This window comes from Ambystoma mexicanum, chromosome 10 (assembly GCF_040938575.1).
Source record: "Ambystoma mexicanum isolate Mex_15411 chromosome 10, UKY_AmexF1_1, whole genome shotgun sequence".
Taxonomy (NCBI): domain Eukaryota; kingdom Metazoa; phylum Chordata; class Amphibia; order Caudata; family Ambystomatidae; genus Ambystoma; species Ambystoma mexicanum.
In genome coordinates this window covers 921,694,359-921,721,699 of record NC_090932.1, presented here as the reverse complement: position 1 = coordinate 921,721,699, position 27,341 = coordinate 921,694,359, and the positions used below count along the sequence as shown (strand labels likewise).

At 47.9% G+C, this 27,341-nt stretch overlaps 1 protein-coding gene across 2 annotated transcripts in view; it reads left to right on the top strand.

Moving 5' to 3' along the window:
- Window positions 1-27,341, top strand: part of USP13 (ubiquitin specific peptidase 13) — a 748,772-nt gene that overhangs the window by 657,819 nt on the left and 63,612 nt on the right. For both annotated transcript variants that reach the window (XM_069618675.1, XM_069618676.1), the window contains one exon: window positions 21,195-21,357. In XM_069618675.1, coding sequence (XP_069474776.1) covers window positions 21,195-21,357 — 163 coding nt within the window. The remainder of the gene's footprint in view (window positions 1-21,194; window positions 21,358-27,341) is intronic.

Sequence of the window (27,341 nt, the reverse complement as noted above, 5' to 3'; positions counted from 1 at the left end):
TGGAGGTTCTGAAAAGAAATAAACAGCAAATGTATTGTGGTGTTACTACAGATTACTTCAGCTATTGGGCCTTGTTTCTCTTGGTGACTAAATAGACCCTTTACTACCTCAATACTTAATGTTTATGTTTGGCACCTTGCCACTATCATGTTCCTTCCCTGCTGCGATAAAACGCGACTCACGTAATCTGAATCATGGTATACATGTTAAGCATGTCGACATCGCGTCCAACCGTGTATTAGGGACCTTTCCTCAATGTTTTCATATTATTAAACGAGCTTGTGTCTGTCCCATGGAAAATGAAAATATGTATTATTGTTATATTATTAGGGGGCAGGTTCTATTCAGCTGTATTTAGTGATGCAGAATATATACCACTAACAAAGAAAACATTCTCTACTCTTATGATTTTAGTTTGTGCCACTCGATGCACTCATTCAGACTCCTCTCATTGCTATGGGTCATAAAAATGAGTTCTTGTTCTTTCCTAAAGAGACCTCTTTTGTCATCTGTGGTGCCATTCGCTTGTTTAACTTGATATAGAATGGTCCAATGTATATTTGATAGAGAGATTGTCTACATAGTGTCCAGCCAAGGGTGCTGTGATCGCTTTATTCCTAATACAGCTTTTATGTTCTGTTATTTTTGTTTTTTCCTTTCTTTACATTTCACCAATATATATTTTATTGCATGGGCACCAAATTGCATATATCACAATTCGTAAACATAGTTTGGTGCCCTGGGCTTTCTATCTAAGCCTATGTTTACCTCTGTACTACGACAAGTTTGCTCACAACGATTACATTTACCACATGGAGCATGCCCAATAATGTTCTACAGACCCCATAATTCTGTTAGTCTTGTTTATGTTTCTGGAGAGAGCCTTGTGTCATTTTTCATGATTTGTACTTTAAGATTCCTACTCTTATTATATGCATATAGGAGCTGAAGATTGATATCTACATTTTACATTTGGTAAACGTCCTGGGCACAGAACAACTAGTCTGGATGGTAGTCTTTGTGCCTGACTTGGTTTCCATCCACCACTGCCTCTTCTTCTTCGTCTCAGTATTGGAGGTTTTATGGAAGTCCAGAGATTTAAGTTGTCTTCTTAACTGTTGTTCAAAAATCTTACATGAAGCAATGTCGGAAACCAAAGATGTTTTTTTTTAAAAAAAAATACGTTTTTATTGGCATTTTCCAAACACAACATTGTTAACTCTGTTTTCTACCCACCCACCTCTTCCCCTGTCCCAACCGTAACTCGTTCCGATCCCTACCTTGATAATCTTGACCGCCTCACTCCTCCCTGCCCATTTGTCTGTCCAACCCTCAATTTTTGCCCAAGTCTCTGCATAGCTGCCTGACCAAGGCATTGACAGTCCTTGCCTCTTTTGTGCTCTTTACTACTTCTGCACTCAGATCACCCCCAGCAGTTTCATCTTACTGGGGCACCATGCCCCACTCGAGTTCCGCTGGAGAAACTTCAAAATCAAATCCCATTCTACAAGAAATCATTGGTGATCTCCCTGAATAGAGTACGTGACCCACTCTAGCGCCACAAAATTCCATACATTACCCACTTATTCATTTTCATTGGGGGTGAGAGGGTTCCCTCTTTCTCCACTTCTGAACCCCCACCATCATCAGAATCACATACGCCTTTCTTTGTGACTTTGTTGGTAACTCTTTTAGGGTACCTCCCAGGCCAAAGATGGCCCCTCCATAGTGCCCCTCTATTGTACCCCGGAGATGTCTTCCATTGGATCATTACCCAATACGGTTGAATGGATGAGCACTCCCACCAGATGTGTGCCCATGTTCCCACCTCCCCGCATTCCCTCCAGCATTTGTCCGGGACCGACTGATACCCTCTATGTAGCTTCTCAGGCGTGTTATACCATTGAGCTAATATCTTTGTCCATATCTCTTGTATTTGGACTGCCCTTGCTAACTTCGGGATTTGTGCCCACAACGCTGACCATTGTACCGCTTCGAGTGGATGCCCCGCTATCGACTCCCACTCTTCATGTATGCCCTTTTTCCCGGTTCCTCCCCCTCTTTGATAATGGCATAGATTGCCCCACTATATGTTTGTCCCCTGTATCTGTTGATACATATTTTTCGAAGGGGGCTAGTTCCCTGGTAGCAGTCCTCCTAATTGTGGGGTGTTGTAACCAGTGAAAATAGTGGTATTGCTCCCCTTCTGCTAGCCCAAAGTCCTCTTTACACTGATTGAAGGCTTTCAGCTCTTGTCCATCAAATACATCCCTCGATTTTGTGCAACTCCCCGTATTGCCATCTAACAAACTCTTTGCCTCCCATGCTGGGTGTAAATTGCAGGTTTCTAAACCAAGGTTTCAGCGGGGACGGGAAGGTGGTCAGCCATGCTGGTCGTACCGACTCATCCCATGCCTCTCCTACCAGCGCTTCCAATACACTACAGTACATGTTTGTTGGTCTATCTTCTTTTTATCACCATATAACCTCCTCCAGTGGGGCCCCCACTCGTACCCTGTCCATGGGTCTCCACACCTTCCCTCTATCGTCCCTAAACCAGTCCCTAATCACTTTGATCTGAGACAATAGATCGTAAGTTCTGAAATCCGGTTCTCCATGCCCTCCCTTACCCTTCTAGGTTCTCATAACTTGTTTCGACACCTTAGTTTTTTTTATGATTCCATATAAATGCACCCGTATGTTTTTGTAGGGCCCGGAAGTAAGTGTTTGGTACCTGTACTGGCAATGTCATAGAATGATAGAGCAGCTTTGGTAGGATTACCATTTTTAGCACATTGATCCTCCCTAGCCATGCTATTGATAGGGGTCCCCTGATTTTCTCCAGTAGGGGCTGGTAGTTGGCACCAAATGAAGTGCCTATTGATCTAGTAATCACTATCCCGAAGTACTTTATGCCTTTTTCCCCCCACCTATATGGAAAGTTTTCCTGCAGTTCTTGGGCTTTATGTGATGGAACCGACAGGTTTAACACCTCTGACTTTTGTGCAATTCTTTTTAAGCCCGCTACCTCTCCAAACTGATGCAGTACCCAGTTAACTGTTCTGAAAGTCCTGTCTGGGTCTGTGATCCTTAGCAGCAAGTCGTCCGCGAATGCTGTGACTTTGTGATCCCCCTACACCCTTTCCCCCAAATGGGACATCTTTTATTTCATCCGTAGTCTGAATGGTTGCCAGAAGGGGCTCCAAATGGATTGAGTAAAGCGGCGGGGAAATGGGGCACACCTGCTTTGTACCTCTCGAGACTGGGATGCTAGGAGCATCCCAATCTCGAGAGGTACAAAGCAGGGGTGCCCCATTTCCCCGCCGCTTTACTCAATCCATTTGGATGGCCGTTCATAACCAGTCATAATCTGGGACAGTGATAATTCACCTTTATCATTGCAGGAATTTGGCCCCAGATCCCATTCTTTTCCATGGTGCGGAAGACAAAGTGCCATTTGACCCTATCAAATGCGTTCTCAGCTTCTACGGTCAGGATTAATGCTGTAATCCCTGTTTTATTACCTTTTCGATGAGGTGACTGACCCTTGGAGTGTTATCGCTCCTCTGTCTACCTCCATTGAATCCGGATTGGTCCGGATCGACAAGCTCCGGGAGGAGCCGGTCGATTCGACTTGCCCGAATTTTCATATAAATGCATCAATGTTAATAAGTGCTATCAGTCTATAGGATTCACATTCAGTGTTATCTTTCCCATTTTCAGCATTAACACTACTTTAGCTATTTCCATGGAAGGTGTAATTTTCCCTGTACGCCCAAAAGAATTATGGCTGGACCATATAAGGAATGAGGGTTTCCCTGTAGGTTTCATAGAAGTACCCATGCAGATCCAGCGCCTTCCCCATTGGTAGGCTTGTTATGGCCACCCTTACTTCTGGTATAATATCACCCTCCAGTTCCTCCTGATTGGCTACCTTTTTTAATGGGCATATTTTGAGGTATTCTTTTTGCGCCTGTTCTGACGGAAAATCCATCTTCGTAATGTCTGAAAGAGCTGAGTTTTCCCTGCCTCGGTATCATTCTGGTCGTCTTTCTTCCTCAACGCCCTTGCCAATAGGTGGTCCGTCTTATTAGCTTTACTATAATATTTCTGTTTAAGGTAGATCAGTGACCGTTCAGCCACTTTCATCTGTAAGACCTCGAGTTGACCCTTTATCAGCCGATATTCCCTTCTAATATCCCCTCTGGCTCCTTTTGCCATGCGAATGCCCTGCAGACCATTATTTGTTTCATTTTTTTCCCTCTACTTCTGTTTCCAACTGTCTCATTGTCTATCCCTCTGCGATTTCAACGCTATAAGCGTCCCCCTCAAAGTGGCTTTAAAGGTGTCCAATAACATTTGTTCACTCGTCTCAATTGAGCTGTTATTGCTAAAGTATTCTAGTATTCTATCTTTTACTTCTGCCCTTAGGATCTCATCTTTTAGAATATGCAATGGATAATGCCATCGTCACAGCCCAGGAGTTCCTTCCCTCACATTTATAGATAATGCAACGGGAACATGGTCGGACAGGGCAATTCCTTTACCTCTCCCATTAAGGCCCTTGACACCAAGGCATAATCAATCCTTGAGAAGGTCCTATGCATGTGTGAATAGAGTGTGTACCCTTTCGCTTTCCCATGCTTTTCCTTCCAACCATCTACCAGTGACATGTGTGTCATTTGTTCTATAAGCACTTTTATCTTTGCAGGTATCCCAAGCCATATTGAAATCCCCCATTAGAATTATGTTACCTTTCGCAAAGACCTCCGGCTTTCCTAGTATTAATCTTGGGAACCGGTACTTCCCCACTTTGGGTGCATATATAGCTCTAGCCCCCCCCCCATCCCCTTTGACTTCCCATTTCGGAAGTTGAGCCCCTGCGCCATCCCAGTAGATGTTTGTGTGGGTCCCCCCAGACCCCTGAGTGATTCCAGTTTAGCCTATATCCCAACCCCTACCCTGGTACCTCCTTTCTGACCTCCTTCCCCAGGCAGCTTTTGATCCTATTCCGCAGGGCTCTGTATAATCTGTTCAATCTGCTCATAGTCTCCTCTATGTGGCTCTCCTCCCCCTCTAATCCTTTCTCTGGGGGCCTATGTCTTTATCTTCTTATACTACCCCGAAATCGGGCTTTAAAAAATGTTAGGAATGCGGTTCAGAAATGTCCATCACAGACCCGCACGACATCTGCCTCTGGTGCCTCGGCGAAAGCCACGCCACCGACGACTGCGAGGATTGGCAGTCCCTGACGTCTAAGGCCTTGCGGGAGTGTAAGGGGAAATTGAAGGTAGGTAGGGTGTCTAAGCCCCGTAAATCGAAGCCCGATGGCTTGAGGGGCAACTATCTGCGTCAGCGAAAATCCAGGGGGTCTCGTTCTAGGAGTGGTTCCCGCCATTCCTCTGCCTCTTCGGAGGAGGACTCCACCAGACGGTTGACTTGTCCCACCAAGTCTTCGTCGCCGGCCGAATGGGATGCATTCCGCCAGTAGATGTTAGCGATTTTTGAGTCGCAAGGCACAGTTCTGACCGCGCCTTCGAAAGGAGCCGGCGGTGAACTGGCTAGGTCCACCACTCGCACGCCTTCGGGCTCGGGCGGGCGGCATGATCATCGGGAGCCGTTGAGATCCCGCTCGGACAAGGGAGATTGCCATAGCCGTGCCGGATCCAGGTACCGTTCCTCGACGCCATCAAGACCGTCTGAGCCTGTGAGGCCTTCCAAGAAGGCGTCGACGCCATCAGCGCTGTGTCCGTCGAGGGGCTCTCTCGAGGCTCAGTCCTCTAAGAAGTCGACGCCATTGTGCCGTGTCCGTCGAGGGGCTCTCTCTCGGCCCCGTCTCCAAAGAGTTCGTCAGTGCCGTCGGCACCTCGGTCGACTCCCTTGGCACCCTCGACACCATTTGTTGAGGATTTGTCTGAGGTGCTCCTGAGGGCTGTTGAATCTCCGAGGAAGGCTACCAGTAAGTCTATGAGGCCGGTTTTTTAGCCCTATTCTGTTCCTCCTCCTAGGTTGGAGTTTTTCCAACCTTTACAGGATATTTCAGAGGTTAAGGAACTGTCTGATGAGGAGATGGCCTTGCCTGTGCCTCCTGATGTCCCTGATGACCTTTTGTCTGGGCATAGTCAGATGGAGATACTCCGTCAGTCATTGCATGACGCTAGTGGCCTTGACACCTCTCCGGAGGTGGAGTTTGGCTGACCTAAGCCTGGGGCGCATGCGGATTCCTCCTATCGGCGTCTCATGTCAAGGGTGACAGAATACTTGGGGTGGGCTGCTCCACTTGTGGCGTTTGTTCAAGATGATTTGACAGACATCCTGTATCAAGGTCCGCCCACTGATCCGGTGTTGCCGTTTCACATGGGTTTGCAAAAGAGGGTGGCGGCGGCTTGGACTGCTCTGGAGAGTCTACCAGCAGTTAATAAGTCGCTTCTGAAGAAATACCGCCCATCCAGTAGTGACCCCTGCTACTTATCGACGCACCCTACACAGAGAGTTTGGTGGTGCAGGCGGCTACAGCCACCTCGAAGCAGGCTGCAAGTGACGATAAGTGCTTTGATGGTTGGGCGAAGAAGGTATTTTAGGCTGGGGGTATGGCGTTGAAGTCGGCCAACTCCACTAGTGCCTTCCACTCTGTGGAACTGTGCGTCTTTGGACGCTGAGCATATTCCCGAAGGGGAAGAAAAGTATGGCTTTCTAGCCCTCGTGCAAGATGGCAAGGATGCCATGTGTGAATCCCTTCAGTCGGGTTTGGACACGGCAGACAGTGTCAGCCGGTCCTTGGCTGCAAGCACCGTGTACGCAGGTTTGCGTGGTTGCGGAAGTCTGGTTTGTTCCTGATGTGCAATCCCGTCTTCTGAACATGCCCTTTGATGGTGTCCATCTGTTTGGCAGCAAGGTTGACGAGAGCCTTGATAGGTTCTAAAGCTGCAGCAAAGTCTTTGAGCACTGCAGTGCATCAACCTTCGCCTTTTCTTCCTAGGGGACAGCAATGGAGGGGAGGTTTCTTTTGGTACTACTCTCTAGATCGAGAGGAGCTGCCAGTCAAAGGGGTCACCGTAGGAGTACCCGGGGTGGAAAGCAAGGTACTCTGGGTGCCAAAGCCGCTCAGGCAGTTGCCTCTTTGCCCTCAGGCACTGCCGCAACTTTGATGTCCCATGGTTTGCCAGTTGGGGGCAGACTTGCGCATCATCTTGGAGAATGGTGGGCCATTACTTCAGATGTGTGGGTTCTGGAGATCATAGCCCACGGCTACTGTCTTCCCTCCCGGCAGAGGCCTCACGACAATCCACCGGGGAAGCTCTCTTTGAAGCGTCCGGATCCGCTCCTTGCGCAGGAAATCCTATCCCTGCTGGAGAAAGGCGCCATAGAACTGGTTCCTGTAGCGGAGAGGAACAAGGGATGTTATTTCCCTTATTTTTTGATCCTGAATAAAGATGGGGGATTGAGACCCATCATGGACTTGCGTTGGTTGAACCAGCTCCTCAGGAAGGACAAGTTCAAGATGGTAACTCTTTCTCAAGTCCTCCAGGCCCTTCAACTTCAGGATTGGTTGGTGTCTTTAGACTTCAAGGATGCTTACTTTCATGTACCGATTCATCCCAAGCACAGGAAGTACCTGAGGTTCGCGGTTAGCGACTCACATTTTTAGTTTCGGGTCCTGCCATTCGGATTGACCTCCGCCCTAGGGTCTTCACCAAGCTTATGGTGGTGCTGGCAGCGTATCTCAGGAAAGGGGGGATTCACGTCTACCCCTACCTGGACGATTGGTTGATCAGGGCGCGCTCTCCTGAGCAAGCCCTGGATCATCTGTCCGTCACCTGCCACTCCCTTCACAAGCTGGGCTTCTCCCTCAATTTCACAAGTCACATTTGACACCTACCAAGCGGCTCAATACATCGGAGCAGTGCTCGACACATCCCTGGGGCAGTGTTCACCTCCCCAGGTGAGGGCTCATCACATTCTGCAGATGGTGGATAAGTTTCAACGTGCCCAGAGTCTCCCGGCGTTTGAATTCTTGAGGTTGCTCGGCCTCATGACATCCTGCATTTTCCTGGTGCCAGAGGCCAGGCTGCGGATGAGATCCCTGCAGTGGGCTCTCAAGATGCAGTGGTCGCAGTTCTGCAGCAGGATGTCAGATCCCGTTCAGATTCCGACCTCGGTCGCCCAGGATCTTCTATGGTGGGTCAACCAAGGCAATCTGATGAAGGGAGCAACATTTTGGCAACCATGGCCGGAGGTGACGATCATGACGGACGCATCCCTCACAGGTTGGGGCGCTCATGCCAACGAGTTGATGGCCAGCGGATGTTGGTCCACGTTGGAGTCCAGACTCCACATCAATCTGTTAGAGCTGAGGGCCGTCAGGCTAGCCCTGAAGGCTTTTCTGCCGTCTGTGCGGGGGAAGAATGTCCTGATTATGACGGACAATATGGTGGCCGTGCACTACCTCAACAAAAAAGGGGGGGCAGGGTCACTCCCGTTGTGCAGGGAGGCGATGCAGCGCTGGTTCTGGGCCATCCAGCAGGAAATTTCGATCTCGGCCTTTCATCTGGCCGGAGATGAAAACGCGGCGATGGACGCTCTGAGCAGGCAGAACATGGTCTCTCACGAGTTGGAGCTGGCTCAGGAAGTTCTTTTGGAGATCTTCGCCCTTTGGGGAACCCCACAAGTGGATCTCTTCGCCACCAGTGTCAACCGGAAGTGCAAGAGAGTCTGCTTGCAGGAATTTTTCCAAAGAGGAGCCTTAGGGGATGCGTTCATAGTGGAGTGGTCCTTCCCACTGCTGTAAGCGTTTCCTCCAGTCCCCGTCATTCCTCAAGTGTTGCGGAGGTACCGGAGGTTCAGTTCCCGTATGATCCTCATTGCTCCGCCATGGGCTAGGAGAGCATGGTACCCGGACCTTCTAGACATGTCCATCTGCCCTCCATGCCGTCTTCCCTACCGAGACGATCTGCTCTCATGGGAGGGGGGTCTGGTTCTCCATCCAGAGGTCAAGTCTCTCAGCCTTCATGCTTGGTATCTGAAAGGTTAAAGTATAAGGATTGGGACCGCCCCTAAGACGTGATGAAGGTGTTGCTTTCGGCTAGAAGGCATGCAACGAAATCCCTGTACCTACCATTGCTGTTCGAGAGAGTTCTGTGACTGGTGCAGGCTACAGAATGTGTATCCTTTCCAATGTTCCATTCCTTTGGTTTTGTCTTTTTTGCTTTCTTTAGCCCACAAGAGCCTGCAAGTGGGTACCATTAAGGGTTACCTGGCGGCGCTGTCCATATTTAAGCGCTCGTCTGAGGAATGTTCTTATTTTAAGATTCCTTTGATTTCCTAGTTTCTAAAAGGGCTAACGAATGTGTTTCCACCGTCGCCTTTACAGGTGTCGGGATGGGATTTGAATTTGGTTTTAAAGTTCCTAATGGGAGCTCCGTTTGAGCCCTTACATTCTTGTCCGTTGCGACTGTTTTCCTTTAAAACTGTGTTTTTAGTTGCAGTTAGTTCCGCACGTGGAGTGAGTGAGTTGCAGGCACTTTCCACCAAGCCACCCTTTACTGTTTTCTAGGGTTGTCCTGCGGATGCGGCCTTCTTTTCTTCCAAAGGTTGTCGGGATTCCATTTGAGCCAGACGGTGGTTCTTCCTCCGTATTATCCTCCTCCACATCCTGGTAAGGAAGAGGAGAGGCTCCATAGGAGAGCTTTGAGTTTCTATCTCTCAGAGATGTCCCACGTCAGAGTGGACAATCAGCTCCTTGTTGGTTATGCTGGAAGGTGCTTGGGTCAGGCTGTTTCCAAGCAGACCTTGTCCAGATGGATCATTTTGACGATCTCTGAGAGTTACCGTTTGGCGGCAAAGGACCCTCCAGTAGGCTTACAGGCTCACTCTACTAGGGGTGTGGCTGCCTCCACTGCTCTGAAGAGGGGCGTTCCTATTTGCAATATTTGCAAAGCAGCCACTTGGGCCTCTGTCCATACTTTTGTGAGACACTATTCCTTGGACTCCATCCATGGGCAGGATTTGGCCTTTGGTAAGGCAGTCCTCTATTCAGCCATTTGATTGGGCATTCTAAAATTCTAAAATTGTAAATTCTTTTCCCACCTCCATAAGTTGGTACTGCTTTGGGAGTCTGTTATAGATGTGGAATACGTTTGAGTACACAATCCCCTCGAAGAACAAGTTACTTACCATATCTGGTAACGTTCTTTCGATGGGATATTCTTCCGACATATTCCACATCGCCCTCCCAGCCTGCCCCTCTACTGAATTTCCTATGCGATTGCAGTTTACGTTTCCGCAGGTCTATCTGCAGTCATACTGGCAGGAGATTGGTGCCACATGTTCTGGCCGAAAAAACTACAACTCAGGCTACGGGCGCTGTGCGTCCTATATATAACATCCGGTGACGTCGACCCTAGAGGGACAACGGATCGATGCCATCGACACAGGACGCCCTATGCCGAAATGTTTCCGAAGCAGCACAGCTGTGGACATTACCTGTCATAGATGTGGAATACGTCGGAGGACCATCCCATCGAAAGAACGTTACCAGATATGGTAAGTAACTTGTTCATCTCCAGCTGGACTGATACCGTGCAGAGCGATTGGGGATGTACATTCAGGAGGTGGAAACTGTGAACATCTCTGGGGGTAAAGTGAGGTTCCAGCCTCCATTGCTAATGGCCAAAGGGTGCTGTTTACCCAATTTCCCCTTGTACTTCGCGCCCACGGGTGATATATAATCTGTTAAACAGACTGTGCTTGATCACACGTATAGCTTTAGTGGTAAAATCCCCCCCAAAAATCAAATCCCCATAAATTACAATTACTGGGTTTTTTACCGCTCTGCCAAAATCAGTTTGAAAAAAATAATTATTTTTGTGAGATGGCAGTTACTGCCACGTAAAAAAGCAGTATCAAATGCAATATATATACGGGGAGCAGTAATTACCGGAACCAATTGGACTCCAAAATGGGAAATAAAAGAAAGGTTGGCATAACTAGTAGTCATGCAGACATAGCAGGGCACCCGGTAATTACCACATGTGGTAATGGTAAGAGTTTGGTAATATTACTTCTGGTAATAAAGCAAAATTTGTAATCAGCTCAGCTGTTTTGACGATTTCAAACTGAGCTATGAGTGATTTCTCTGCTGCCTGGAGCGATGTCTGTTTAGTTAGAAGGAAACTGTCTCTTCCTGAGTGCAACCTATTAGTTGGTTGAACTATGAGTGATGTCTTCTCATTGTAAGTATCCTGTCTCTTGCCTGCATGCTCATCACGCATAACAACAAGCTGCATGCCTTTTTCAAACAATGACTAAGAGCAGGTGACTTGTCACATGTATAACCCAGCTGGAAAATTAGACCTTTAAAATGTATCCATGTTCTGTGTTAGATGGTAAACTAGTTAGATCAGTTAGAGCCCAAATAAGAGTTTGGCAACATTACTATGAGTAATACTACCAACCTGTTATCTTTACACCATGTGGCAATTACCCAGTGCCCCTGTAGGGCCGTATGATGCCACTTCATGTCGACCTTTCCATTATTGCCCGTTTTGGAGTCCCATGGGAGTCTGTATTTACTATATGCAGTAATTACTGCATACAGTACTGCATTTGTATCGCAGTAATTACCACCACAAAAAAGCTGGTAAAAAAGAAACTTTGACTTTGGCAGAGTGGTAAAACACCTGGTAAAGCTAATTACCAGGTGCTTCAACACTACCGCTAAACTTGTGATCCAGGCCCTCAGCCTTTGGAAAATCTCTCAAAATCTGTCTGTTCGCTAGACTGCAACAGACAAACTATCATGGCCCCCTTCAAAAACCCAAGAAATCTAACCTTTCAACCTCTACCTACCCAAGGCTCGGACTTGAGACCCACCAGAACCACTCTGATGAACCAGCATGGCCCTTCAACTCCCAAGGCATGCACCACTCAGATTTTAACACAATAGCCTACGGACCGAAATTAAGACTGGATAAGCGGGGGCTAGGAGCTACCACTGGGGAGTGTGGAGCTAGTACAGTGTTTCGTTAATTTAACTCCCACATAAAATCCAAATATATCATCTTGTCCGTTATGTATAACCCCTTATGCTTTGAATGTCTTCTAGATTTGTCCTAATGTGTATTTATGGCTTCTGCCAAATGTACAGAATTAAATTCATATAGGTGCATTTGTGCAGTATAATTTGGATCGGGGAGCCAAAAGTAGCTCCTGGTAGCCGTTTGTGTCAAGCTAACAAGGTTTTCGCGAGGCTACAAGAATGAGCTAAAAAGTGTGCAGCTTCCCTCAATTTTGAACTTTGATAGCCATCACTAACCTGGACACAAAGACCTATCTGAGCAACCAGCCTTGCACACCAGGAAGAAATAGAGACTGAGACATTCACCTCTGCACAACACTTAAATCAAGAACATTTTGGACAGTGCTTTTAATGGAAAAAAGAAGTGCAGATACTTATTAATCAAGGCGGTAAGTGGGCCAGGATTCAGCCCCAGCTGGTCCAAAAACTGCTCTTTCGCTGGGATCCTTAAGCCATTTTTACTAATCTCACTCTTTGTCGATTTGCATATTTTTCTATTTCTCACTTTCCTTGTGTATCTCAAACGTGTCCCTTTTTATCTGTCTCTCTCTTCACCTACCCATATCCCAACTCCAGTCTGGTTCCCAACCCCTTTTTTAACTTTCTAAGTCTCTCTTTTTTCTGAGCCTGAGCCTTGGGGGTATGATGAGCTGAAACCTGTCAGACAGTGATTCAAACAAAATCAATTTATTATGGTTTACTCTTTTAAATGTAATTGCTAGTCTAATGCAGCAATCACTCACAGATGTTTGCCAATTACAGACCGATTTTAGTTTGGAGCGTTTGAGAACTCCCAATTTTTGAAAATAAGGCACCATGAGTCCTCGGAGGATAGCTCAACGGCAACGTGCTCGCCTTGGAAACAAGACGACACGAAGCAACACAGGTTCGATCCCCGGGTCCGCGCTTAGAAACCTCTTCGTATTTAAGCGCGTTACAAATACGCAACTAAGACAAACAATTATGCAACTATTACAGACAATTCCTGTAACAGCGCCTCGATGCCCGCAGGCTGTGTGAGAGCTTTAAAAATGCAAAATATAAAAATAAAAATGAGATTAAGGGGCTGATTCATGGAATTTGTGCACCGAAAACGGGGATTTGTGCCCCATTCTGCCTACAAATCCCCATTTGTTAAACAGGTATTTGCGGGCAGAATGGCGCACAAATCCCAGTTTTTCGGCGCACAAATTCCATGACTCAGCCCCCACACGAATTGCCATGGGATACAGTTTGTAAAGCAATGAAGATGCAATTTGTACCAACTTTGTAATTTAGGCACTTGACCATATACCTTCTGAGTTGCAGTTGTGATACATGTTTAGGTTTTGGCTTTCAAGAACACATTCTTTTAATTTTTACTTGCAAAAGCACACAAATCACATAGTAAAGCAACCTGACACTATGCATCCATATAAAAACATGTTACGGTAAATACGTATCATTACAGCTATATTCTACACATCCTAAAGAGTGACTACAAGAAAGCAAAGTTAATACGACCCCAAAAAAAAATCCCCTCTTATTTGTATTTATTTATTTTATTTATTTTGCATTTATAGCAGCGCGTCAAACCCTCAGGTATCAGGGCGCTAGTTACAGAAAGTGCGAGTTGACAATCTTCGAAGTGTGAACACATGCAAACATTACATGTTTGAGAGTGAATGATCATGCCGAGCCACGCTTCATGGTACGGGGGCTGCATTAGGCATACAGATACATGAATGTCAAAGTAAGGGTAAATGCAAAGTCTAGCAAAGCCCCACACCTCATGGTATGAGGGGCTACATTGGTTAGGTAAACAGAGCCCAATCAGGTTGCAGGCACAGGGGCACTCCACTCCCCCCAGCAACACGACCAGCGCTGGGTGATATCGATGGCAGCGGCCATTTTAGGAGAGAATCTGCTTCATTCTTCGGAGCTGGATGCAGTAGGTGGATCTTAAAATAGGCAGCTGCCTCCCTCACTCCTGAATGGTATGGAGGAGGGAGACAGGCACAGACAGGCAGGAAGCCTTACTAGACTGCCTTCTTTTTTTTACACTACTTTGCTTTCAGAACTTAAGGAAACACACAAAAAAAGTGATTAAGTCATCTGCCTAAATAACTGTTTTAGGAAAACTTTCAGTTTCTTGCTATCCATAATCTTCAACATTTTTGAATAGCTTCATGAAGGCAAATCCTTTCTTTTTTGCATGTCAAACTAGCAGACATCATAGATAAAAACTAAGATTCAAAAGGTGAGTTATTGTTTGCTCACTTTCATGGCCTAGTAAGAAGGATAATATTTGGTAGGTAACTGGAGTGGCGAGTGGGCTTTCAATCCGAAACATCCCATAACAGCCACAGTTTCAATCACCTAAATATTTACACATAATAAAACATAAACTGATTCAAAAGTAATTGCAAGGCCCTTCTTAAGGTGCATGTGACGGTCTTTCCCGGATACTATCATCATGAATATATCCTCGACATGAAAGCTCTCGAGAGCCCTGTGAGTGACCGGTATAGCTCAATTAGCCAAATGGTGTTGCACACCCAGTAAACACACTAGTAGTCCTGTAGCTATATGTTTGGTTCCCCTTTTGTTCTGAAAGGTGGGCCATGAAGGAGACCTGGTTGGTGCGGTGAGAAAGAGAGGAAGCAGGCTCTACTTTCCACAACAAAGGCTTATTCCTTCATCACTGTACAATTAAATGATTTATTTTTCACCTGCCCCCATAATTGAGTACTGGTACTCTCCTGCATCTTGGAGAAGTCCAGATACTCAATATGGTAAAAAGTGAGAAGTGCAGGTAATGAGGGCTGGTTTGCACAGGCCCATTGAAAGTACTGACCTTGGAGATCTCAACCCAGTCATGGCAGTCTTCCCATCTTTGTCTCCCCTTCACATACAAGACACTCTCACCACCCACCAGCCATAACTTGCAACCCAGAACAGTAAAACCACCTCATTAAGATGGATAACACCAGAACTTGAACTCTACTGATTCAATATAACCCTATCATTCTAGTTGGACTCCTCAGGAGCCACAGCGAAGACGTTGTTTCCCCAATCTACTAGCACCTTTAAATTACACGCACAGACTAGAACACACACAGCAAACGGATGAATGCCTGCTAGCACCATCCCAACCACTGAAACCTTTGGAAGAAGCGGAGCGTTCTTCGCACAGCCTACTACATCTTTAGCTCTATCACCTACCATGCTCTGCCAGGGATTCTCACAGTGTCCCAGCGCTGTCTTCTGATAGAACAAACACATAGCTAACCAAGTGTCGATGCTACACACCACATAAAACCATCCTGGTACTTCGGGCCCGCGCTCATCCACTCCACATGCTTAGTACATGCCTTTCCCTTATAGCCACCCCTTTATTGTACTGGCAAAACCACAAGCCCACCACAAATTTCAGGGATGCACTTTAAAGGACCATTTTACATTATATTACATTACCATTAATTTGGGTAATAATACTTTTACAACATGTAGTTGACAAAGGTATGCACCAAGAACCCCTCAATAAAAACGTGATATGATTATTATTATTAGACTTGAAATAATGGACTAGGATTATATACAACATAGTTATATATGTACTGTTTGAAACACTCGGCGCAGATTAAGGAAGCAGTTGAAGTGCCATTTTGCAGTTGCAAAATTTACGTGTATCTGGGGTGCCATTCGGGGTGCTTTAGGTTCGACCTTGAAGGTTCTTGGTCAAATTCAAGCTTGGGGAGATTTCAAACTGTTAATTTATGTTGTTATGGAACTTAATTGTTTTAAAGATGATTATGAATTGTGTTTAATAAAAAACCCTCAGTAAAACAATTGTAAGGCTAAAGACCCGAGGGCCTTTCTCAAACAGTTGAAAAGGAGTTCACTTTTTAGGGTGTATATTATTAACTTGATGCAAAACTTGTATAGTCTTAAATCTACTCTGAATGTGCATAATGTCAACCTTTTTTATCCAGCTTGTTAAAAGATATATTTACTGACACCAGTATGCACTGTTGACACTTATTTGATGGACACCCCCCTTGTTCTTTTTGTTCCCCCCGTTTCCTTCGTAGTAGCATTTTACAGCCTGATTAAATTAATTGTGCATAGACCGTGGAGTTATGAAAAAGTTGCTCTTGCTGAGGTCTTATTTCAAAAGCTCCTCCGTGAACTTCCAATAGGTGGCAGCATTTGCTTTACAACGATGTCCAACAACCAAGAGGGGCGAGAGAGTCCAGAATGGTGAATTCCCGAACACACAGCTTGAGGGCAGAGAGCATTTTTGAGACGCTGCTTTCGCCCTTTATTTAACCCAATGGGGATTCCAGGCCAAAGTGGCGAAAATGCTGAAAGGTGGTGCTAACAACCAGGGCTGCGGGGCACATAACGAGGAGCTAACGTGTTAGAATGACAAAGAGGTGATAATAACGCAAGCCACTGGATCTGAATGCCAGCCTGATGACCAGCACTGATGGAGATGCATAAAAATGCTAATGTACTGAAAAACATGTGTGGAAAGGGCCAGGAGGGTAGCTGGGGGCAAAGCGTTTGTCTTGGAATGCCTGTCCCTAATCCCTACCCCTCTGTATTGGCCATCTTTCTGCCCCTCGGGAGGGAATGCCGCAAGTGGGGCCACAATTTTTCGGTGTGGTCTATTTGTCCTGTTCCCCCTCACTGTTTTCCTGTGGCTGACACACCCCTGTTTGCGGGCCCCCTTGTGTGAGTCTCTCCATCACCGTGTTCATTCCCTGGTTCTGAAGAAGGGCAAAAAGCGCTGCTACCTTGCTCGGGTGACGTCCATTTCCTGTTACCGCCGGTTGGCCCTCAACAGCAGTGAAAACCACCCCCTTCTGTTCGCTCATGTAGCCTGTCCTGTTGCTTTTGCTCAGCAGATTGCTTCCTCTTTCACTCAGGTGGCCCACTTCTATATCACTTCACTTGATGCGGCCTACACAATTGCTTTCCTCACCGCCCCATCCCCCTCCGCCTGCATGCAATCCACCCTCAACAGCGACTCACCCCCCACCCAGTCAGTATGCCGATGCCCAACAAAACACACCCTGACACTGCCACTCGGAGAGAGAGGCCACCCCAACCACCTGATCCTCCTTACCTGCACATCCGGAAGTCCCACAAGCTCGGGGTCAGCAATGAAAATAATCTCTGCAGCACGACTGATGGGCTCGCCGGATCCCACCGCACAGCAAGGTCAGCCCTCTCAAGGCAACACCACAGCAACAAACCTGGCAGAGGAGCGTCGAGGAGTCCTGGGCAATGCTGCATGGGCATCCCACAAGCGAGGCGGGGTAACTGTTGTTACCATCGGCAGCTGGGAGAGGGGCAGCCCAACCTCCCCGTGCCTGCTCCTCTTCTCCCCCCAGCTATGGAGACACGCAGTCTCGGCAGCACAAAGCCACGGAAGGGTAAGGTGCGAACAGTCATCTCACCCTTCCCAGGTGCTAAGCGCCATAAGGAAAACAACCGTCAGGCAGGGCCCAGGTTCAAAAGATCTGCCCCCACCAGGGGGTCAGACAGTCGGCTATCCGGCCGGGGGCTGCGACAACAGCAGCCCCCACCACATACACAACAAAGACCCAGGGCCTCCCTGGGTCCTATAAATGAGAGCAGCATGCTCAGAGTAAACACAATCGGTTTGTGGACCCTGAATGAGGACCCAAGCAAACAGGAGGTTCACTGTTTACTCAGTATCTTCCAAATCTTCTTGCTTCTTTACCACAGAACCCGCCCACCCTACAAAAAGGGGAGAAGAACAAAAAGAAGTACAAGGCACTGTACGGTGCCCATAACAAGTCGTGGGACACAAGAAGGCGGCACAGGTCCGAGGGGGTAACCTCAGGAACCGGTGCCCAAAAGTATGATACCATCATGATATGTGATATTGTTATTGCCATAACTCATATCTGTACAATAAAATTCTACGGCCTTTTATTGCCAACACTTGATACAAGATGTGAGCCTATCATTATGGGAGAGGGTTTGGGGTTCGGCCATTACTAGTGCATGCATATGGGTTCAGCAGTTATGTCTGGTCGGCGGAGTGAGGTAAGTGTGGCAACTGCATCCTGGGCGAGGTCCACGAGGCAGCGTCCGGCAGGGTCCTGAAGGAGAGGTAAAGGAGCTGCTGCTTTCTCTCCCTTTGCCGACCCCTTATAATGGCGCCATTTGACGCCGTTGCCGGCACCCCTGTGGCTCGTCCCATTCACTTCGCCTGGGCCAGCTTCCGGTAGCCGCACCTGCGGCCTCCCCTATCCTCCTGCCTTCCTGGCGCCTCCCGTAGCGACCACCCTGCAGCCTCTCCACTGGCGGGAGGGGACCCGCTCTCATTATTTGTCTAGGGGGCGGGAATAGCTCAGGGACAACACAGAGAAACACAGCTTTGAATCCCTGTTCTGCGCTTAGAAACCTCTTCGATATTAAGCGCGTTATAAGAAAATAATTATAATTATAAAAGTAGCGCTCTGCTGTATACAAGGCTCAAGTTAGTGATGGCACAAACAAAGACAGCCTGTATCAGAGGCAAAGTGCAGTTTAATGTCGAAAACTACATAATACAAGCGGGCAGCGGCTTGACCCACACTTCTCCTTCCCCCCTCTCCACAGGCTCGCGCCCTTTTCAGCTGAAAGGATTGAAAGACCCTGACGGCCCTGGGAGCAAGCCACAGAGTGACATTGTTGGATCAAATAGACACACCAATTATTAATTAGAGCGAATGTCACATCTTCAGCATCCATTCCAGTGCAAAACTGCCAGATCCGAAATGTACGAGTAACACTTGCTCTGAGAGTCTTCCTGCAACAATATCTCGGGCTCATCAAACAGGGTGGTGAGGCAAAACCCAATAAGACCATAAACACGGACACACAGAGTGTTATAACGCTTCTTTATTCCTCCTGAGTTACGGTTCACCTGTCAAAACCCTGAACCCACGTGACACCCGTAGTCCCCGCCCTCAACCCTAGCCCAACGTCGCGTGTTTACTATAGTGGCCCAAAAAAGAGGCTGCCCACATAAGATGTGGGCTGTATGAGTCACGTTGCAAAGTGACACTTGCCATCTAAGTTTTGTCTTTACGGGCCATTGGAGGCAGCCACGTTGTGTAAATGTCGCACATTTAGACACATACGCATGATCTGATATAGTGAAAAATCATATTAAATATCTCTATATAGAGCTCTGTGGTGCCTCCTGCTTCTAATAACAAGTGCTATTGACCATATTTAATGGTTCTTATTTTATTTATCTCCAAATGAAGGTGTGCTACGACAGCCTGATTCGCGCGTGTTCCTACTTTGAGGTTACACAAAGATGTCAGTGACAAGTACTTAACTCGCTGAACTATCTTAGCTGCCTTATCAGTCACTAAGGGAAATTTGCCTGGGTCCAGAAACACTCTTATTAGGTGCATACAATATCTTACATGACGTTATCAACAAGGTGGTAGCCCAGCGCTGCTCTCCAAGCCTCACAATACTAGATGTAGTATTGAAAATGGGCCCGCGTTATCCTTCCGCTGAATTGCAAAAGGAGCAGCCCTTTAACTGTTCAACCTCCAGCAGGGAAGTAGTGGGGCAGGATTAAACGCTTTGTTAAGACCCGACACTACTGGTAAACCTTGTGTCTGCTCTCCTTTCTAATCGAAGTTGAACTTGTAAAGCACCAACACTCTAGACAAAAAGTCAAGTGCTGATGCGAACAGGATAACGAGTAAAAAGGAAGGGAGAGACAACTCAGACAATACAAGCAATGCCTTTCCCTCCAACAGAATGCCAGGTGACATCTGTTCCTGTGCTTAACTTCAGGTGTGCCATCCATGACTTAGCCATTTGATGGGACAAGGTGTACCGCCTGCTCTTCCACTGCTCATCATGGGCACAACAAGCACGTCACTGTCTCGTGGCGTCCCATAGCAGCCGAGCTCTCTTTGAGACAAGCTGGCACGTGCCCCCACGCCCTCCTACCCGTCCCTCTTCCCATTCCTTACTGACTGATGCTAGGCCTCCTTGCCTTCCGAGGCAGGCAACGCCCTATTCCACTACTAGACGTCCCCCGACCCTCTCCTTGACAGAAAGTAGGTTTAAGGGTGAGATTCCAGGCAGCGCTCTACCTGACGGGCTTTCGGCAAGTGTGTTCTCAGAGCAGTGCACAGTAAATGGCTGGGCCCAGTGTACTGTAAGGTGCCCGCTACAAGCTCATTCCGTGCGCCCATGCGTGGGCGAAGAAGAGTTACCCCGACGGCATGCAAACATTGAGCGCATGAGCAAACTCCCAGGCATGCACAAAGCAGGCAGCTGTGCACAATTCAACGCACAGCTCTAGCTTTGCAAGTCCACAGGAATTCGTCCGTGCTTTTTTGTTTGCATGATGTCAGGGTAATTACAAGTTTGTGGTGCACCCGCCGCAAACATTCTGTAACCCCACCCCATATTGATTAGTGTCTGTCCTGTTTAATGCCAACCATTGCTTCTGTTGTTTTCTGTTCATATTCTTTTAATATAAAAGTTTGGTAACTCTGTGTTAGCCTATTCAAGGGGTCTGCTACCGTTGGCACTTAACATGTGCTGGACTACAAATCCCATGAACCCTAACTATATTAGTCATTGGTGAAGGATCACAGGGGTTGTAGTCCAAAACATCTGGAGTGCCGGATTGCAGACCTTTGGGATGGACAGAAAACGGCTGGATTAGATTATGGAGTACACAGCTATCTCTTTTTCTGCTCGCATTATAATGTAGGTGTTATTAATCTGAATAATGGACGGAATACCTGTGTATTTAATTAAGAAACATGTATACTGGGTGATTTCTCAAAGGGAAAACTATCTGAAAATACCATTGAAATTAAAATAAAGCACTACTACTAAATGGATGCTTCTTTGAAATACAGCGGTAGCATATGATGGACCACGCGCTGTCCATATTTAATATACGCGTCGCTTTCAGATAACTAGAATTGGTGCTGGGCGTTTTAGTAGTGTCTTGTTTTACTCTGAATGCCCTAAATTTGCTGTTCCTTTCTTCTATTTGCTGGTGTTGCAAAGCCACGAGACTCCTTGGAAATCAAACAATGCCCTAATGGGGTGTCTTATTTCTTCGCAGAATAATAATTTGGAGCGAGCGCTGGATTGGATCTTCTCCCACCCAGACTGCGAGGAAGACAGCGAAAGTGTTTCAGATGCCAATGATGCAGAGAACAGTTCTACTGCGAATATCATCTCGGAGACGGAACCGGGTGGACCTCGGGTCAAAGACGGGCCTGGAAGTAAGTCTCCTTTAAAGAACTTCCCAAGCGGAAGTACTATCACGGATGCCTTGCACCGGCAGCCATCTTCCCTGCTCTGCCCCTCAAATATTGTTGATGGTTTCTTTCTCTGGTGTCGTTTGCCATTCAATGCATGTATGATGTGATGGGTGAGTCGGGAAAACCAGGGCCGTTGTTTGGGATGAGCTGCCGGGTGAACACCCAGGGCGCCTTCCCATTAGCCCCCCATCCCCATCACGCCAGCTCAGGGGAGTCTTTCAAGGTATCCCCCGAGCTGACATGGTGGCAGAAATTAGAATGCGTGGCAGACACCCTCTTGAAAATAAATGCGCTCCGCTCTCGGAAGCGGGGCGCATTTAATAACAATAGGGAGCTGATCAGCGCCTGTTGAAAAATTCTAATTCTACCCACACAACTGCAACTGTCCAGGTAGAGTTAGGATCTATTTAAATCGAAGTGTAGATTTCTTGAGTAGATTTGAAAGTAGAATTGGACATTTATGCACCAACATCCTTTGCAGTAAATTTCTCAGTAAATTATAATAATAATATTTATATAGCGCTACAAACCCTCAGGTATCTGAGCGCTGCTTATTATTACCCACGGTGTGTGGTGCTCATTTATCGACCTCGGAAGGATGAAAGGCTGAGTTTGTCCCTGCCGGGATTCAAACCTGCGTTAGGAAGCTCTGCACGGATGTCAACTATTATGCAGATTAAATGTCTTTTTTGAGAGGTTGAACTGTGAAAAGATCAGTAAGATTGCTGCCTTTCTCTTACCCTTTTCTTAGATTACTGCTTTCTTGTTTCTGTTGTGCATGAACACCATCATGTATTTGGCCAGGCGGTCTTGGGATGTTACGCGATGACAAAAGCACAATACATGCTATCCGAGAGGCACTTAAAGGAAAGCCATGCAAAGTGTCACCAGAACCAGCTCTCCTGTCATCGGCCTGCTTCTCAATGGAGCTATGACATTCCAACATTTTGTGAAAAGTTTTGATAGAAATTATTTTATTGCCTGCATAAAAAGCCAGCAATTCCTAGGCACCAGGCCCATATGGGATCAATGATGCTATGCTTAAGGAAGAACCTAATGTGTTGGCAGATTTTCTTATGGTGTTGTTTTGGCAAGTTAAACTTAAAGAGGTGCCCAAAACATGAAAGTTGGCAGTATCTTACCTATCTTTAAGAAGGCCAATAGGACAGATCCTAAGAACTATGGCCGTATTGCACTTCTGGACGTGGCGGACAAGATGTTTATCTCGCTAGTCCTGGATGGTCTATCAAAATGGGTGATTTCATCTGGCCCCTATGATATTTATCAATCTGGATTTGTGAAGGATATGGGTACAAGCCTGAACGTGTTTATATTGAATATCTTTAAAACTTGCATGGTCAAAATAAACTGAAGGCTGTATCTATCATTTATTGGTCTAGCCCAGGCATTTGGCACCAAAAGATCGTGAACTTCTATGGACAAAATTATTGAGCTTGGAAAGCCCAGCTGATCTTCGCAGGCAATTAAGGTCCTTTACTCGACTTCGTTGAGGGTAAGATTGGACTTGGCTAGTCGCCAAACTAGACCAATTCAACTAGCACAGGCCTGAAACAGGGGTGCCCATTTGCACCAGCCTTGTTGAACTTCTTCATCTCTGATATGGATGAAACCCTAATTGGGGTTTGTTGCTTTCCACCCAGATTTTACGGCAGGGCGTTGACTCGGCTGCTGTCCCCGGACGATCTGTTAATTTTATATGTTGAGCGTAATGGACTCACGATAAATGTAGCAAAGTCGAGGGTCTTGATATTGTGTTCAGGAAATGGCAAACCAGCAAAACTTAAAGGTTGGCGCTTAAAGCATGAGTGCCTAGATCAAGTTGAGATGTTTAGGTACTTAGGCATGATGTCTGCATATTTGCCTGCCAGACCAAGAGAAAAACTGTTGAGAGCAAAAGCAAATAATTTGCTATGTCACAGCTGCATTTTATTGAGAACGTATGGACGATATTTGTTACTTCCATTGGTGAATTTCTACAGATTAAAAGTTGTGTCTACTAATTTATGGGTAAGCCTTTTTTGCTTTGTTATTTCGCTAATGGTCGGTGCTGAGGGTCTTTTTTTGAAAAAAGGTCTTCTTAATGCCTAAGGGAGTTCCAGTTCAATTGATTCAGGGCTCATTTCCTACTTCTAAGTCCCGTCCGCTTTCCACCATTCTGCATGGGCGTCCCTCGCTAGGGCCGGGAGACGGAACCTTTTTCAACAGAAAAAACCTTCTTCCCCTTTAAATTTAGAGATGCGCTGGGGCTCTGTCCTGGGAGCATGCGCTCCCCTGACACCGCCCACCGGTGCCACTCCTCAGACCCCTTTTCCGCATTGACGGGAATGGGTCGATTTCACCAGCGCTCCTGGGTTTGGCTTGGGCTTGTAATACCACGTGCTCTTCCCCAGATACTTTCTTCTGTCTTTTGTCTATCAGGTACTCAGTTCTCTGGCACCACACTCCTCCACAGCGCATGTCGGCGTCAGCAGGCTTCAGCAGGTGTCTAGCCTGTGAGGTGCTCTTTCCTTTGTCCGACCCACATGCTCTTTGCCTCTGCTGCCTTGGCCCTGATCACGGCTGGGAGGGTTGTACCACGTGCAACGCGAATACACAGCAGGCTCTGAAAAACAGGTTAGCTCAGTGGAGTGAGCTCTTCGAGAAGTAGCCTCCAGAGGACTTGAAGGACTTCATCAGACACAAGTCAAGGCCCAAGGTAGGGCTGCTTTTTTCCATCACACCCCGCAAGGGCGACTCCTTCCCAAGGAAACGCCCGACCGGGAGGAACCTTTCAGATTCTTGCACCAACACTGGTACCGAGGCTATTTCAGCTTCCGGCCGCCAGGCCGAGGGGGGTCATTAGATCCTTCAGGGGATAGTGCTGAGGGACCGCACGGTTCTTTTACTGGGTGTACACCTGAGGGGCTATGCGGCAGATGTCTGAGGGAGCGCCTGTAAGCAGCACTACCGACGATGCTGCCTAGGGCAACACGCCTACCAGGCCCCGTCCTGAGATGCAGGGTAGGTCTCATGCTCCACCGCCAAGAGTCCTGGAGGAGGTAGGGCCCAGCGAGCCAAGCACCGTAACTTTGGCACGCAGCTCAACAAGATGGCTGCTGCACCAATCAAAATGGCCGCTCTTCCGATACCGCCCCTTGGTGCGGAGCAGGTGGGAGAAAGAGCTACAAGGTGGGACTGGTGTCAACCAGGTACATGGCCTACAGCTTATCCATCAGCATCGCAGGGCAGATTTACCCCTCAACCGCCTGCTACCCCGTCAATACCACCTGCCACCCGACCGGCCTGTAAGAACAGGTATTTTGAAAAGTTCCTCACACTCATGAGATCTCCTCAGGTCGGGGCCATCCTTCGGGATGTGATCAGGGACATGCTCCCTCTGGCCCCTCTGCCTGCGCCTACAGTCATTCCTCCTATGGCTCTAGTGCTGCCTGCAGGCCCCCATGCAGCCCCTTCTGCCCCTGCCAGCTCCTTCGATTCCGGCTCCCCTGCCTCCAACAGTTCAGACAGTTCCACACCAGCCTCTGCAGCAGCCACCGGCTCCGGTTCCTACACCGCAGCCCTCTGCACCCAGCAATCCTCCACCGGCTTCGGACCAACCGGACACCCTGGTAGACACTGATGAGGAGGAGGATCCCTTAACGCTGTCTTCTGCCAAGGCCTTCCATGAACGTCTCGCAGGTTTAGCAGAGTATTTGGGGCTTCCTCAACCCGAAGTTGAACAACCCGGAGGCGGGGTTCATGGCTGAGGTCCTCTCTCTGCACCCTGCAGCTAGAAAGGGGATCCCGATGCAGAAGGACGTTGCCGCCTTGGCCAAAAAGGGATGGCTTAAACCCCATTCGGCCCAGCCTGTCAATCGGCGCCTCAACGCCAAGTATAGGCAATTGGAGGGGGATCCACTCTTGCTATCAGCACACCCTCAACCGCACTCTTCAGTGATTACTGCGGCATCATTCTCCAAGCCTCAGTCGTCCTCGGCCACCTCGTCCTCGGTGCTTCTAGGCAAGGAGGAGAAGCTCTTGAAGGTTTGCGGAAAGAAGGTTTATTCCAACGTCTCACTGCACCTTCGTCAGTCCAATACGGATGCCATGCTAGCAGCCGTTAACCTGGGAAATGGCTGACTTCCTTCCAGAACTTCTGGTGCAGAGCCAGGCACCTTTCAATGCAGGGCTGGCAGAAGCTAAATTGGTGGCCTAGGACATCATGGAGTCCACCGTGGCCCACATTGACACCTCAGGCCGGGCCATCTGCATCGACTGGAAATGAGGACTGGCTGGCTATGGGCTACCAAATTCAACCCTGACGTCCAGGAACACATATTGGACATTCCATTCGAGGTTGTTGACCTCTTTCAATCCACCACCGATAGATAAAAAGAAAAACAGTTCCTAAACTGCGAAGTCTTTATCCTCACGAAGGCCACACCCAAGGCATAGACCCAGTTGCATCAACGCTCCGATATGGGGCAGGCGTTTGGTGGGTTCCGGGACTTCTGAGAATGGAGATCTAGGCAGCTGACCGTTCTGAGTCGGCATCGGCGAAAACAGAAGGGGGGAGCAAGGGCTTCTTTCAGTCTCCATCCTCCGCACCAGCCTCAGAGGGAAAGAAGGCATGGCGCGCCCCTTCATGTCCACGTGTCTCCGGTGGGCGGCAGATTTGCCCTCCATGCACAGTTTTGGCATTAGTGGTTCACTGACCCCTGGATCCTATCCGTAGTGTCCACAGAGTACTGTCTACCGATTCCTCCCTCTCCTCCCCCCAACTCCTACAGATTGGGACAGCAACTCTGTTGGCGGAATTTTGTTCGCTCGTCGAGAACCAGGCAGTGGAAGAAGTCACATCCTCCCAGCAAGGCTTGGGCGTTCTACTCCAGGATTTACACCATACAAAAGAAGTACCAGGCTGGCCTGAAAGTTGTGTTGGACCTCTCCACCCTCAACCTCTCCCTCCCTCTTAAAAAATTCAAGGTGGTTACACCAGCACTCATTGCGGATCCACTGTGCAGGGGAGACTGGATGGGCTCCCTTGATCTGAAAGACGCTTATCTACATGTCACGATTTGGCAGCCTCATCGCTCCTTTCTACGTTTCAGGATCATGGACTCCCATTTCCAATACAAGGTTCTACCATTCGGCCTCAACTCAGCTACCAGGGTATTTACCAGAGTGATGAATGCAGTGGTGGACACCAGACACCATGTATACCTGTACCTGGACGACTGGCTCGTCAGGACGAGATCTCCGGAGGCGGTTCACCATACTTCGTCTGCCCTTATGATCACACTCCATGAGCTGGGATTTTCTATCAACCTCAAGAAGTCTCAGCTGCAGCCTAAGCAGAGCCTGACCTTTCCGGGTCTCATATGGGACACACGCTCTGAGCAAGTTTTCCCCTCGGAAGACAAGATCATGGCCATCAAGAAGGCTGCAAGTCACTTTCTCAGGCGAGAGACAACCTTGGCCTGGTGGTACCAGCATTTATTGGGTATCATGGCAGCGGTCCTACTGGCCGGACCCCACTCGAGACTGAAAATGAGCAGATTACAGCTGTACTTTGCAGCCTCATGGAATCAGGAGCAGGGCTCCCAAGCAGAGCTTGTCAGCATTCTTCCCTCTCTCCACCCGGACCTCCCCTGGTGGTTCAGAGACTGCAACCTGCGGACGGGCAAGCCCTTATGTCGGGCAGCCTCGCAGGTCACCATCACCACAGATTCCTCCCTGGAAGGCTGCGATGCTACGTTGGACAACCAGTGTCCATGGAGTTTGGTCCCTTTGGGTCTCATATCAACTAGCTGGAGCTGAAAGCTATCTGGCTCGCTCTCAAAACTTTCCTTCCGCTCATTGGGGGCAAGATCGTCCTCATCCAGATGAACAACTCCACCATCATGTATTGCGTCAACAAGCAGGGTGGCACCAGGTCTCCTCCG